We start from the raw sequence: 16080 nt of genomic DNA, 5'->3' as shown, positions 1-16080 counted from the left end.
CCTGGAATCTACAGTGAACTCTCCCAGCCAGAGGTACAGGGACCAGCCGCAGAGGTTTGAGGGGCTGCTCAGAAGACTGGCGCATCTTTCACTTCAGGGAGGCAGGGGCCAGCTGGAGTGTAGGGTGAGGACAGGGAAATACTCGCCTTTCCACATGGTGGAAACATCAATGCCGGTCGACAGTGCATCACCCGAAAGATCCTCTCTGACTGCTGGGTGGTGGGTGTTGGTTTTCCAGCATCTTCCTTCGAGCCTGAAACACAGCCTGGTTTGGGAGGCACAGGTGTGGCCCGGAGTCGGCGAAGAGTCGGCGAAGAACACATCAGCAAAGCTCCACTTGCGGTCTGCGCATGTGACAAGGACACCATCAGCCCCAAGAAACGTGCTTGCTGCTGAGGGCGGCCACCAGGCAGCATGTGAGTGAGTTCAGTGGCCAGGGGCGGCGGCGGCGGCGGCGGCGGCGGCGTGACCCGGCGGACAGGTCGCGCGGCGCGGGGCTGCATCCTGCCCCGGGAGCTCACTGTTTGTCTGAGTCGCTAAGGTTCACGGACATGCACCGGCACTGCTTCACCTTCTGGATTTTTTTGAGTCGGAAGGGAGGGTCCAGCCCAGGGCATTCGAGCTCCACGAGGACCGAGGTGACACGCTGGGGCTTGCAGAAGGCGCACGACTGGAAGGACTCCTCCTCCTTCTTCACGTGTCGCGGGATGTAGAAGGAGTTGCACTGGCCGTAGCAGAAGCGGTTGAGGACCGTACGGCTGCGGCAGCCCTCCTCGCTCACCGTCTGCCGCAGCGGCTGCGTCTTGCACCAGTCACTCTTAAGGTACTTGCGCTCGGTGACCACCAGGGCCTCCTGGCTGGAAGCCAACACTTCCTTGATTTGATGCTGCCATCTCTCCGAGTTGTTGCTGCTGCCGTCCTTGTAAGGCGAGGGGATGGCCCCCGCGGGCCGGTTCTTCCGGGCATCCACCACCTTCACCAGCACGGCCACCAGGAACAAGGACAGGGAAAGCTTCCAGAACATCCTGCGATAAGAAAAGCATTTAGAGGGGTTAGTCGGGGCGGGCGATACCTACGGCTTCGTTTTCCTTTTAATGTTTTATGGTTTTCTTAGGAGGATCTGCAGTCAGGAAGGGTGAGGCTGGCTGCTGGATGCCCAGGGCAGCTGGAGGTGAGAAGTGATTAAATAATACATACAGACAGCAGTGATGATATCCTAAATACTGCGCCGAAGGCAAGGGGGTGGACGAAATAGGACGTAATAGTAAGAAAATATACGTGTTGAAGAACTACAGAAGAATTACAAAGCAAAGGCTGTCAAAATTAGCTTAAGCCAGTTTGCCCAGTATGAATAATAGATAATACCCAACAATTAACTGTGTTTCAGTATATGCCAAGTGCTGTCCTAAATACTTTACATATATATCTCATTTGTTCCTTAAAGCAGCTTTAAGACGGGGTGACGTTATTTATTATCCCTACTTTATGGCGATGGAAACTGAGTCCGACAAAAGTTGAGGAATTTGCCCAAGGTGGCACAGTCACGAAGTAATGGCTTGGATTTGGAGCCAGGCATCTGCCTCCAGAGCCATCAAAATTAATCACTAGACGTGGATATGATCCGGAAAATTAATAAAATGCAAAGGAAAGGTGAGCATGGTTCACAAGTTTCTTAAAAATGAGTATAAAAGTTAGAAATGGACATAGATTAGGAAAATTAATATTTGTGCCTGTTAATTGTTAACAAATAAAAATAACATTTACCATCTGCACAAAGATATTCAAATAATCCAAATGAGTCATGAATTAGATTCTTGCAGTGAAAACCACTTCCCAGTGGTGAATTAAGAAGTGTCCACGACTGTAATTGTGAAAACTGCCTTAGGCCAATGCCAAGGTGACAATATGAGTGGATTATTCTTTGGTCCATGACACAAGTCCAGCCAACACTTAATGATGGGATCTGGAGAGCAACACTTACTCTAAACCATGTCTTGTAGGAAGCACATCAAAGTCTGACTGACAGATGGACTTCTTTAAAGTTTAGTTCACAGTTTTCATTGTGATAGTTTCATTTATATCCTCAAGGAACAGCAGTACCTCTCAATAGAGACAACGGATGTTTCTACTGTGTTATATGAAATAGGTATCGTCTTCTTTTACAAGCAGATCTCTCATGTTTATCCTCCTCATCATCATCATCAAAGTTACATTTGGACATTCTCTCTCTGTGTCTTGTACCACTCACAGAACTGCACGAGACTCATTCCTTTAACGTGTACACCCCACAATGGCACGTAAACATTATATATAAAAGCATTATATAGTTATGTAGTATATATTAATTATAATACATAGAGTATGCATAATCACATATAATGACTAAATTTAATATTAAACATATTAAGCTTCACGAACTATTATAGACATCTTAAATATATTCATGCTAATGATAATAGTTAATATTTATTGGAACTGGATACACATCAGACGCTCTTACAGTTTCCTTTCATGTATAAGCATAGTTATCAGTGTTCTATGAAATACGTATTACCATTTCCCCCATTTTATGGACAAGGAAACAAGCATTGAGAGGCTGTGTAACTTACCAAATCACATGGCCAGTATATTTGAGTCCATGTGTCTTGGCTGCAGATGAGTATATTTGCCTCTTTATTAAAAATATTTGTGTTAAAATATCTAAGCTAGATAGATAGCTTGATAGATAGGTGGTCAAAAGCTGCAAACTTCCAGTTATAAGAGAAATAAGTTCTGGGACATAAAGTGCCGTATAAAAACATCTGAGCTAACATATCTTCCTGTGTCACTGTTATTAGTCTAAGTCAAAGCCACCACAGGCTTTTGCATGTCAGCAGCAGATGATTCCTTCATTCATCGAGTGCTTGGTGAGTATTTCATCTAGAGCAAGCACTGTGATAAGCCTTGTGAATTCCAGGACCTCTCTCACAGACAAAGTTCTGCCAGTGTCAGGTGAGCCCTTACAAGATCTGCCCTCCCCACTCTAGTCTCCGGGGGCTTCTCACCTACTCTCTCCTCCTTGCTCATACCCACCACCTTTCTGTTTCTAGAGTGCGCTCAGCATTCTGCTCTAGAGCCTGGCATTGCCTTTCCTCATAATTGTATGTCCCCAGAATAGCCTTCTCCCACACAGTCTTCAAGCCTCTGCTTAATTATCACCTCCTGGTGAGGCCTTAGTGGGTAACTTTACCACAGCCTGGCATTCACTGTCTCCTTCCCTGCTTCGTTTTTCTCCATGGCACTTAACACCTTATAAGACAGTATTTAATCACCCGTTTTTTCTTTTTGTATTGCTGGAATGTGAGGTCCAAGAGAGAAAACTGCCTGTTTTATGGATTGCTGCGTTCAGAACAGTGCCTGGTAAATAGTAGGAACTCCATAAATACATGTTGAATGAAATATGAATACCATGTGTTTTGTTGCCTTCGACAAAATTGCAATTAAGAAGACAGAGAAAGGCATGGAAATGACAATGTGACAGTTACACAAGAATAATGGCATAGGGTCTCCTGGTGGTGATCCTGGGACCAATAATATCTGAATCACCTGGGATGTCTTAGAATGTAGATTCCTGAGCTCCACGCCAAAATATTCTGAATCAGGGGATCTGGTGTGGAGTTTGAGATCTATATTTTAAAGAAGTGCTTCAGGTGACGTTTGTAGGCACCGCAGGGGACAGGAAGGGGACAGGGACAGAGCACTGGTTATCCTAGAGAGGGAGGAGGAGATGCCTAGATAGCATCTCTTCTTGTTTTTCAATTTTATGAAATTTATAGTGGTGACGTTGGGTACTAAAATTACACAAACTATAGAAAACTTCTGCATCGAAAGCATCTCTTAAAATCTGTGTATGTTTCCTCCAGGTGATGACACTGCCGAAAGTGTAGGAGTTAGGTAAATGTAGATGGCATAGGCAGGGAAGTAGAAGAATTAAGATCAGAAGGGGAGAAAAAGGAAGAACTTCTTTTTTCTTGTGTAGAAACATTGTTTCCAACACAATTATTGAAATTGCAAAGCTGTTTTTAAAGGGCTGCTCTCATGCCTCCTGAGTTCCACACATGAAGTTTCCTATAAAAATGGCCACACTTCCTGCTGGCTCGTGGCAAGCATCTAGTATTGGACTCGCTCAGCTTACACAACTTATTATGTTTGCAGAATGATTTGTGATCGCAATAGTCTCTTAAAAAGAAAATATGTGGGTTCCATTTTAATAATTTCCGAAATTATTAATTTTCTGAGTAAACACAAAAATTTGCAAGTCCCAGCCAGGAAAGATTTACAGAGTTAGTCTGGTCGTCAGGTCCTAGTTCCAGGAACAGCTTCACATGCATCTTTGATAGGCTCAAAAATGAATGCTTTCCCGCAACAGGTCTTGGTTGTTGTCAGGGAGAACAGAGCTATAACATGTTCAGATTGATTTGGGGCAAAAACTTTTAGAGCCAACGTATTAGATGTGGTGATCAATAACTTGCATCCTCAGAACACTTCAAAACATTTTCAAAACATCTGGCAATCACCCCTATAAAGTTATGCCTCACAAGAACCGAAGGAGAAAAGCAAACCTCCCATTTCCAGGACTAGCAAAAGAAGCTGATGAAAGCTAGATAACTGGGACCAAGCCAGGGACTTCTCTCTTCCCTCTTCCCTTCCCTTCACGTTGCTTCTTTTCTCCTTCACACAGAGCAGCAGTAAGATTACCAAGGCTCTAGCATCTCAGTGTCAGGACAGGTAAGTAGGGAAGAAGTATTTTGCTGTGGTGACTGTTAGGCTGTATCCTCTTTGCTTCAAGAGCACTAAAGCAATTGAGCCAGCTGTCACTCACAGCACATAGTCCACTGGCCCTAGCTAGCGGGTTTACTCAGGGAGAGAATGTTCATGCCTCTTCCTCCAGCTCTCTAACTATCCATGCACACACGCGTCAGTGGCCCCACCAGGACCTGCATTTAGCAGAGTCTTGCTATGCCCTGAATCACTCTGCTGCTCAGAGAAATGGTTGGCATACAATTTACCTCTCAGGAATTCTACCACTGCCGGTAAGGACAGCACAAAGATACTTCATTTTATCCTCATCTCTTGTATTTGGCTTGTAGCAGAAGAAACTTGTAAATAAATGCTGTTGGTTTTATTGGTGATCTTTATGGCCTAACTATGTCGTGAATTTGCAAGCATTGGCAGGACTGTAAATGCTGACGGGCTAAGCAGACTGGGTCGGTCCAAGTGGGTTGTGCAAAGAGAGAAGTAGTGGAAGCACTTTCCTCTTAACCGAATGTGCTGGGGCCTGCCCTTTGTAGATACCAGAACAAGGGCTGCCCAGGCCAAAGTCTAGTATTCAGGCAGCTAGAAAATCACTGGCCCCTTCTATCAGCCCTTCTTAGAAGTGTCAAGGGATTCTGTAATAGGAGCTAATTTCTAGGAAAGGATGCAGCAGGGCTGAACTATCCTGACCTAAACATCTATGTAGGTGAGCAAAGGTCAAGGGTACAGCTAAGCTGATGAACTCACTCCCAGAGTGACCTTGTAGAGTTTTAGAGGTCAGGTCAAGGCAGCACTAGGCAGTGCAGGAGTAGTGCATGGGATGGGGCTCAAATATTTTCTGTGACCTAAGAATTCCAAGGCATCTTTGGAAGGTTGAAGGGAAGTACCCAGGGCTGAATATTGGCAGACAAACCTGGGATAAACTTGTTCCCATGGCCCAAGTGAAAACAGAATCAAAACCAAATAAAAAAACTCCAAACAAAACCCCCAACGATGTCAGAATTCAGAGATTATTTTTATGAGTTTTACTATTAAGTTGGTGCAAAAGCAATTGCAGTTTACAAGGTTAAAAACAATTGCAAAAACCGCAATTACTTTCGCACCAACCTCATACTAGCACCACAACAACCAGAGGGTTATGACTTGCATTCTTAGGCTGGGAGGTGGCAGTTTAGCTCCCCAATTAGATGTGAATGTTCTTTAGCCCGTGGATCATCCTCTTAGCCTAAGATTGTTGGTCTACTGAAGCTACTTAACATTTAGCAACTGTGATCTTTAGTAAACTACAGCCTCCGGGCTGAAACCAAGCTGAGGTCTGAAGATAAAGTTATTGAACACAGCCACGCCCATTCATTTACATTTTATCTCTGGCTGCTTTTGTGCTACAAGGACACAGTGACTTGTGGGGATGGAGACCAATTTGCCCATCACGTCAAAAATGTTTCCTATCTGGCCTCTTACAGGAAAATTTGGCCAAATCCTGCTCTAAACTTTTCCTATCCAATCCAGTCATTGTTTTCCCTTTGGCTTTAGTCTCTTTTGCTAGAAAAGTCCTTTTGAATTTTAAAGTTTCTAACTATGAAACATTTTAAACATAGAGCAAGACACAATATATACCAGAGCCTATGGATCCACCACCAAAATTAAACCAGCATTAGTATTTCCCGTCTTTATTTTGCAATCTCTTTCTATTTTGAAATAAATAAAATAATACAAGTAAAGCTAGTTTCATTCTCCCATTTTTCTCCTACCTCACTGGGATGGATCAGCATCCCAAACTTGGTAAATGTCATTCCTGTTGATGTTTTTCTGCTTTTACTGCTTATGTTTTGTGTATAAGAGTGTGTTTGTATGTATATGTATTTGACCTTTGGATAAATAGCACAACATTCTTCTTTTGCAGATGTTTAATTCAAAAATAGGTGTTTGAGGTTTTAGACATGTGGATTTTTTAGGAGTCTCTTCACCTCCACTGATGAATATGAAAGAATAGTTTATGCATTCACTTTACTGAGGAATAGTTAGTTGCTTCTAAATTTTCACTTTTACCAATGGTGCTGCACTGAATATTTTGGTGTTTATTTATGCCCATCTGTTGGAGTTTTTCTAGAGGCTACACCAAGAAGTAGAATGCTGGGTCATAAGATATGTACAACTAGAGCTTGACTAAGTTTTGCCAAGTTACTCTCCAAGTGCTTATAGCAATCTCTGCTCTCTCCCGGGTAATATGAGTCCCTGCTGCTACACCTACTTGCTAACCCTGGGTGTTACCCGATATATTACTTTTTGCCTATCTGAAAAATTTGAAATGGTACCTTATTATTCCTTTAATCTGCATCTCTCTGATTACAAGAGAGTTGATCACCAAGCTCAAATGCAGTAGTTGTATGTTGAAGAGGAATGATTGCAACTTACTCTAAGCTAAAGAGAGAAAATATTAGAAAAAGGAGAAATAAGAAGTACTAACTATAAATCTTTTGAACTGTCATGAGAAGACTAGGAAGTAACTTGCAATTTCAAAGCACAATAATGAGGGCCTCCCACACGACTCAGTTAGAAATACAAAAGGATTCATTTACTTTTCCAGGGGACATTGCCTGAGTGGAATGTTGACTAATCATTTTGTTCCAGGAGACGTTTATTTTCATCTGGAAAAATTATATTTTTAAAAAAGGTTTTCAGCTAAAGAAAGAGTGATACTATCATTACTTGCTTTGACTTCTGAATAGCAAGAGTATCATTTAGGAATTTTAATCACAGTTCTTAATGGTTGAAGAAATCGTTAGGATAAACTCAGTCTGGGAAATGTAAGACTGAGGCAAGATGGCAGCAAAGCATTAAATTAAGTAAGAAAATGGATGGGACAACTTTTGAAATCTGTAAGATTACACACACATGGTTGCTTTGATCTAGAGCAGGGCCATTTGGGAATGGGAGTGAGAACATGATTTCTGGGCCCAGGGCTGCCCATCTCGTGACCCTGTGTGACTCACTTCTCTGAGTTCCCCTCTGCAAAATGGTGTTAATGGCACTTGCCATGAAATCAAGTCATAACCTCAGAAGTCTTTCAGCGAAAAAGACCATGAGTTTTCTTTGAAAGGAAGGAAGAAATATTATGAGTGACCCATGAAGGATTTTATAGCCAGTGATGTTGTCTGTAGTTACGAGACAAAGCCTTTTGTTTTGTTTTGTTTTCAAATTAAGATATTAGGTTGTTGTGCTCAAGGGATCCATCATGCTGCAGTGGTTCTGCACTCCTCAAGTCCCTTCTTCATTCCTTCCCTGGGCAGCCTTGTGTGTTCAGGGAGAGCTTCTAAAACAGCAGGCTTCCACTTCCCAGAAAGCAGGGTATATATATAGATCCTCTGTCTATGTATACACACAAATTAGAAAGGCTTGTCTAAAGTGCTTTGAGCAAAATCAAAAACATCCTGCCCATCTATTCCATCAGCTTCTCCTGTTCACTCTACTCCAGCTACTTTGTTTTACTTGTATGATGATATGTAGGAAATGGTGACAGAGCACATAGTAAAGCTTGACAAAACTTTGTGTACCCCTTATTACTTCCTCTGGAATTTATGACAAAAGTTTTTGTTTTTCTATTTCTCTTCACTCTTTCCACCTCTTTTCCTGATTTTCTTTTCTTTTTTTTTTCTGGCTTTCTCTAAAAGATTGCTAGTCCCTAAAGATTTTTCCATAATCTTGTTTTCTCATTCCTCATGTTCCTACTAAGAAATGCAGTTGTGCCTAAGACGTCCACTAACAGCTATCTGCTCATGACTCCCAGACCCTATACCTAACTGCCTACGAAACATTGCCTGGATGTCGTGTAGATATCCCAAATTCTATATGTTCGAAATCTCATCCTATTTTCTCACTCACCTCCTCTTCTGACAGTTCCCATCTCAATGAACAGCACAACATTTATCCTTTCACCCAAACCAGAGAGCTGAGCGTTAGGGCAGACTCTGCTAATTTACTACTGAGGAGCCCATGTCCCCGTTATTCCTTGCTAAAAGAAGCATAATTTTGTTCAGGTACTGGAGTTCAAGTCTTCACAGGCCCTTCTACATACATGGTATACAGATTGGTCCAAGACAATTGGTTATTCCACTCTCCTTGCGAGTGGTTGATTTAGGTGTGGGCAAGGATGCACTGTAACTACCGAGACATAAGGAACAGCCCCCTGGGAAAGAGACATGCCAGGAGAAATTATTGGTCTGGTTTTTGGTTGTGGTTTTGCAAGGATTTGATGACTAAGGCTGTGGCAACCACTGTGACAGTACAGGCACAAGAGGAAAGTCAGGTCTTTGCAGTATAGAGCACAAAATGGAAAGCAACTGAACGCTTGATTATGCTGTTAAGACAGTGAATTAACCGTATACTAAGGAAATATGTTCACATAAACAGATTGTAATAGAAATGTGCTTTTTAATAGCAACAAATGTCTCAATTTAAAAAAAAATTTTCAGACTTTGAAAAACCACATAGTGATCATCATCAAAACTTTATTTTTGGGGACATATCATCTGACAAGTCAATTAGATCCTCCTTCAATTTTGATTTAAGGCAGCTTATTGGAAACAACCAAGAGGGATTTATTTATTAGTCATTTACTTTTTAGTGAGAACAGCAATATTTAGAATTGTCCATTTGTTTGGGGCCCAAGAGCCTTTGTTGTACCTCAGGAAATACACCACAGTAAGAGTAGGTTAGATGGGAGCTATCCCTTTCTCTAGTCAAGTAGAAAAAGGGAATACTGAAAGAATTAGGAAACCCCTTTCCTGCCTGTCCCATTATGAACAGATCTCAGGCAGATCTCTTAGAAGAGAAAGAACAAAAGGCGGATTTGAATACTGATTCCTCTAAAACTACGCTTAAACACATAACCCTTGGAAAGCCTTTCTGTAACTCCCAGGATTATACAGAGGCCAGTTTGAAGATCTTTATCAAGAAGAGTTGCTGGAGTAGTCAAGATGGGAGATGACAAAGAACCTGTTTCCTTAGTATATATTATATACAGAATATAATCATAGAAACACACACACACACACACACACATGCACACAGTAGAAAATTTCTGCTGAATCTTGTCTTTCTTGACAACAAATATATTTCATTTATGAAAACATAAATAACAACCAAAATTCTCCATGTATGGGGCATTTCTTTAAGAGAAGTAAATAACTGATATTTACCTTTTTGTATTCAACAATTATTTACTACGTTTGTAACATATTTATAGTATTTTGATCAAATACTGTTCTTCATTCTAAGGAGTAATCAATCCACAGGAAAATTTTAAATACAATAGAATTAAAATTAAAATTTATGTGCATACTTTTTGTCACAGAAAAGAGTGAAAAATAAAGACTTTCAAACAAAAAACCTATTAGGAAAATTCTGTGGGGAAATATGAATTCAAGAAAAAATAATGTAAATTTTTCTTTAAAGAATTATTTCTATGTGTATTTTTAAAAATGTGTAATAGTGAGCATAAAATATCTATAATATTTAGCTACCATGGTATTCAGATTTCTCTGCAGACATTAAAAAAAAGTATTGAAACCATTTTATTTTAAAACATCAACTTGGCAATATTCTTTAAATGACATCCATGGCAAATTTTAGACGTCAATTAAAAAGTTTGTGAGAGGTTATATAGACTTAGAAGTAAAAATGTTTAGAGAAGAGCACACTAAAATATTTAAGTATGCTAACATATCATATTATTATTTCTAAGTATGAGAATTGTGTTAATGATACTGGGCAAGAAGAATAATTCATCCTTGAATTATTTTATACATAAAAATTTTATGACCACAAGTAAATGTTATGAAGAAAGACCTCAGGCTTTGTCCCTCTCCTATTCACACACTCGTGTCTCTCGAACTCGGCAACTTTTCTTCCCTGACAGTTTTTCAAAACACTCTGTTGGCTAATGGGTCCATAGAGATCTGGAAAGTCCCATATTAAGTAATTTAATTGAAACAAGAAGTCTGGTTCAGTTAGTAAGTCTTATGCACTCTGGCTTTTTCAAGTTAGCTACTATTGACAACCGATGCTGAATTCAGACAAATTAGAGGGCAAATTCAAGGCTTGTGACCAAAGAAAACAAACATAACCAGAGACAACCAAGAGACTTAAAACATGCCAATGGACATGGAGTCATGGAAAAAATTTTTTAAAAAGTGTCAAAAACCTATTAAAAATGAATACCGATACCAAAGCCATCCCATTTACGAGCCTATAACAGGCAGCGTTTTTACTAATGATGTAAGCATTAATTCATTCATTCATTCATTCTACATGTTCCATGCACTTTCCAAGGGCTTGGGATACAAAGATGAATAAGACGCTGACTTTGTGCCAGGAATGAGATAAATAAACTAAAAGTGACATTAATCCTGGAAGTAGGAGTATAGTTAATTGGTTATTTGAGTAATCCACGAAAGAAAGGATGCGGGTCTGAACTAACAGGCAATAGAGATAAAAGGAAACATGTTAGATATTGGGGCTTTTAACATGTTGAAGTGAATGAACGGACATGAGGATGAAGAATAGATGGAAATCTAGTACCTGCTGGGGATGAGGCTATGGCTGGCATTCGCCATGATAGAGAACATTTGAGGACAAGCTGGTCGGCAGGGGTAGGGAGTCTCTAGGGCCTCCCTAGAGGTGTCTGGTAGAAGATGGGCCTCAGAGGATGGATCTAAAGTTGGTTCCATTCAAAAGGGGTAATAAGATCACTCGGGGGGTCAAGTTAATAGGAGAAGTGGGCAGAGGACGGTACTCTGAGGACACAAGTTTTCAAGGGCATGAGGAAAAGGAGTGTACAGAGGTGGCTGAGGAAGGGCAGAGAGAGTCAAGGCTATAAGAAGTCAGATGAGGTAAAGGCTGAAAAGTGTTCGCTGGATTGATGGCGGTAAACTTGGCTGGAAGACTTTCAGAGACGTGCTGGGGGTGGGAACAAGATTGCAGTGGGGAAGACGTGAAGATAATGTGTCATGAATCATGTTTATTATGCTTGAAAATGTTGCTGATAAAGCATAATTCATCAAGCTTTCCAAATATTTAAGGATTCACTCTGAGTGAGGTAAATGGAATAACTAGAGAGGATAGAAATTACTTTCTGAACCACAACATCAGTAACCCAAGTAGTATCACCCTGAAAAGCTAAACATGAGGCAAGTTCCAAGTGAATGCCTGGGTTGAAGTTCCCTATTTTAGAAAAAAATCCCTATTTTTTCTGAGATTCCCCTCAGTTTTCAAATTAATTCATCTGTCAACTAACTAGTCCTAACTCACTAGTCCTCTCCAATGGGAAACTCCTTCAGAGTAGAGACCAAGCCTGTTTGGATCACCACCACATCCCTGAAACTTTGCCCAGGTCCCAGCACATAGTAGATGACTAACAAATATTTATTGAACAAATGAATGAATATCTAATATTTGAGAGAAATGACAAATGTTCTATTTCCTAGTATTCAAACAGGCAGAATGCAACTGATATTCGAGAAGGGGAAAGCCTGGGAGGTTAAGAATCATTACTTTGCCTTTTATTTGGGAAATAAAGCAAATTTAAGTGTACCATTCATGCAGCAAATATTTACTGAGCACACATGTGCTCGTGTTGTGTTCGGTGTCCATTCTGCTTTTTATAACTCTCTGTTCAGATCTTTCCTTGGGTCAGCCTAATTATAAATAATGTAAATAAAAGGACTTCTACTAAACTTTTGAAGTATTTGTAGGGAATGTTTCTTGTTAACATCAAACAGAGCCAGTTATACCTTAAGCCAAACTTATCAAATATTTTCTAATATATTGTTTCCAAACTCAAGTTTGGCACATTTTTCCATCGAGCAAGTTGTATTAGCAATATCTATTATTTGTATTCAAAACAAATTCAGTATAGAACACTTTTTATTTAAATGGTCCTCAAACTTCATTATAAACAAGCCACACCTGGGAATTTGTTAAAAAATGCAGATCCCAGAACTACATACTGCAGGAATCCTGATTTCAGGATTTGGGCTGGAAACTGAGAAATAGCATTTTTAATAAGTGCTTCATATTCTGAAAAACACAGCCTAAATTATTTGTCTAAAATATAATCACTGGGCTCTCGTCCACTGGTAAAGGTAAACTTCATTAATTGCATCTTCATTAATGAGGACCAGAGACTAATCTCTTCTTTCTTTGAGCAATTTCCCCATGTTTAGAGTAGAGGTCTTCTTTAATGGTTTGTGACAGGAAGATGTGAGGAAGATGATTTGCAAGTAATTGTGATGTGTGTTTCCACTTAGGATGCCTTTCTTCTCAAGCCTGTGAGACGCAGCTTCTGTGGCTCCATGGAAATCAGTGTTGGGAAAAGAGATCCCTGTACAGGGCCCAGAGCAGAGTTTGAACCAGGGACCTGGCCCACTGCCACTCGGATGGCGTGGAGAGAAGGTGGCACTCACGTAGAAGCAGAGGCCTGCCCACGAACCAGATCATTTGATTCTCATGGTCTGCCTGCCCCTCTCTCCTTCTACTTCATGAAGTTCGGGTCTCTTTCAGGCAGCCCATGTTGAGTGGGTGCTTACAGAGTTGAAGAGGATCTATAGCAGGTATCTGTTATGAGGAAAGGGGCCGTGTAAGGAACTCGATGTATTTCCTATGAAGAAAATCATAGGTATTTAGCAAAGCACTCACAACGGTAGTCATAGGATGTTGAGAGAGCATAATCCCTGAGAGTTGCAGTCAAATATTTGAAAGGCTGTCACGTAGGAGTCACAATTCGGCCCCTCCTGAGCTACTCCAGAGCAGGCTAGGACCAATGAACAGGCCAATGAACAGGTAGGCCAGGAAAAGTATTCCTACTCAATATATGTTTTTTTTTTTTCTTCTTGTTGTTGTTTTTTTTAAACAATAGCTATTGGTCTTTGAAAAGTGAATTGTATCTAGAATACGTAAATCCATAGAGACGAAGCACAGATTAGTGGCTGCCAGAGGCTGGGAGTGGAGGGAGGAATGGGGAACTGTGCCCTTATTGGATACAAGATTTCCTTTTGGGGTAATGAAAACGTTTTGGAACTAGACTGAGCTGGCGGTTGCAGAACTTTGTGAATGCACTAAATGCCACTGAATTATGCCCTTTAAAATGAATAGTTTTATGTTATGTGAGTTTTGTCTCAATTTAAGAAACTAGCAGAGGAATTAATATAAAACAATTTTATAAACAAAGTTCAGTTTACAGTTAAAATCTAAATCAATGAAAATCAAATATTGTTCTCAAAACCAAAAGAAAAGTGTGTGGATTAATTCATAGTACTGTTAAGTCCTTCTTGGAGAAAAAATACGTAAGTAAAGGTTTTGTGATTATTCCTCAAGGATGTAGTAAAAGAGACATCTGCCTTGGGTGGAAAGTGGCACTATGTGTATCATCCAAATTAACTTGCCTTTCTTTTAAAAAATTTAATCCTTTTATCTTTAAAATAATCATTTAATTTTGGCTACAAAAATTCTGCTTGTTGTTTGTAGAAAATTTGGAGGATTCAGAAAATATTGAAGAGAAAGAAATAATGTTCAGTGACTATATAATTTTCTAATACGTATGTGTGTTCCGTGTACTTTCTTCTGCTATTTAGGTTGTGTCCAGTTTTCAACTTTATAAGTACTACTGATATGAATATGTGTATGTTAATTGTGGATTGTAGATCTATTAATATAGATCTCTAGAAATAACATTACTTTGTCACTAAGAGAACTTTGGACTCTAAGATTTGTTGGGTTTGAGTATTTGTTTAGGAAATCAAGTGTTTTTGATCCAGGGACGGTGGATGAGGTTGCTGCTGCAGCCCTTGATTAGACTGAGAGAGGAAACCAGCAATTCAGGACTCCTGACCAGGCCAAGGAGCCAGCAGAAGAGATGGGGTCCAGCAAAAGCAAAGGAAAGAACACTGATCATCTTTACATCTTCTCAGTTCACTATGTCGAACCGTTTTAATTGTAATTTTTGTTTGCGCTGGCCAATAATTTTTAAATATAATGCAATATTTTGAAGACCCAGTTACTGTTTCAGTGCAGGGAAATAGTGAGAAGCAAACATTATTTAGAGGAGGTTCTTCTCTAAATAAACAGAGGAGAAGAATTTGCTAGCAAAGAATAAAGGAAATACGTGAATAGAGCATCAGTATGAAAACATCTATAAGTGTTTCATAAAATAGTCATAAAGAGAAACTTTGACATTAAATGGGACAATAGACATATATTAATAAAAAATATAAAAAGTGATTTTTCTGGGTAACTTAGCAATAGGCAAGTAGAATAATTCTGGAAGTTATGACTGAAATTTCCTCCTACTTTACAACTATGAAGGCCGGCCCTTTTCCTCTTTTTACAATTAATTGCTGATCAATTTTGATCAGAGATTCTTAAAGTGTTGTTCCCTGACTAGCAGCATAAACATCACCTGGGAATTTATTAAAAATGCAAATTTTGCCCCCTACTTCCTCCCCTAGATGTACTGAATCGGAAACTTTGGGGTGGGTTCTTTTGGGCCCACCATCTGTACTTTAGTAAGCCTTCTAGATGATTCTTTTCTTTTTCTTTTTTTTTGGTATATGAGCTTTCTGTTACATAACTTATAGGCAGAGGGCTTTAATGATAAAAATTTTAAATAATTCCCGGGTTTCAGCACCGAAAAAAAAAATTAAATAATTGAATACAATTACTTTGCCCCTTCCTAGTTGCAATTCATTTCTTACTTCTCTGACACATCGATTTAAAAAGCAATGCAACATCTGAGCTCCCACTTGCTTTAAGCACTGTATATAAAGAGACGTCTTCAGAATCATTCCATATAAAGTTTTCATGTGAAATGCATTCACAGTTCACTTTGGTGATATAATTTGTTATACATTTTTAAATTATGATTTGAAAACCTAAGGCCTTGATATTAGTAGAAATTTAATATTCTTTATAATCCTGTGTTTCCCTGAAAATAAGACCTAGCCGGATCTAATTAGCCTCAGCTCTAAAGCGTATTTTGGAGCAAAAATTAATATAAAATCCGTTCTTACATTATATTATATTACATTACATTGCATTATATTATATAAGACCCGGTCTTATATTATAGTAAAATAAGACCGGGTCTTATATTAATTTTTGCTCCAAAAGATGCATTAGAGCTGATTGTCCAGGTAGGTCTTATTTTCAGGGAAACACGGTCCCAGTTACTATCCCTAGGCTCTCCTTTAAAGTGCTCCACTGCAGCATTTTCACCCAGATGTAAATTCGTTC

At 39.7% G+C, this 16080-nt stretch overlaps 1 protein-coding gene across 4 annotated transcripts in view; it reads right to left on the bottom strand.

The window, feature by feature from the left end:
• Positions 1 to 479: 479 nt before the first annotated feature.
• The window catches only part of GREM2 (gremlin 2, DAN family BMP antagonist), a 104021-nt gene continuing 88420 nt past the window's right edge, over positions 480 to 16080 (bottom strand). For 3 of the 4 annotated variants that reach the window (XM_033099696.1, XM_033099695.1, XM_033099699.1), the window contains exon 2: positions 480 to 1025. In XM_033099696.1, the coding sequence (XP_032955587.1) occupies positions 518 to 1024 (507 nt within the window). In that variant the 5' untranslated portion in view covers position 1025 and the 3' untranslated portion in view covers positions 480 to 517. Of the gene's footprint in view, positions 1026 to 1197; positions 1460 to 16080 lie in introns of those variants that run through there. The other variant, XM_033099698.1, reaches the window with a different exon arrangement.

The sequence above is a fragment of the Rhinolophus ferrumequinum genome, chromosome 27, assembly GCF_004115265.2.
Source record: "Rhinolophus ferrumequinum isolate MPI-CBG mRhiFer1 chromosome 27, mRhiFer1_v1.p, whole genome shotgun sequence".
Taxonomy (NCBI): Eukaryota; Metazoa; Chordata; class Mammalia; order Chiroptera; family Rhinolophidae; genus Rhinolophus; species Rhinolophus ferrumequinum.
The sequence above is the reverse complement of the archived record's forward strand: the minus strand, read 5'-3'. Positions and strand labels throughout refer to the sequence as shown.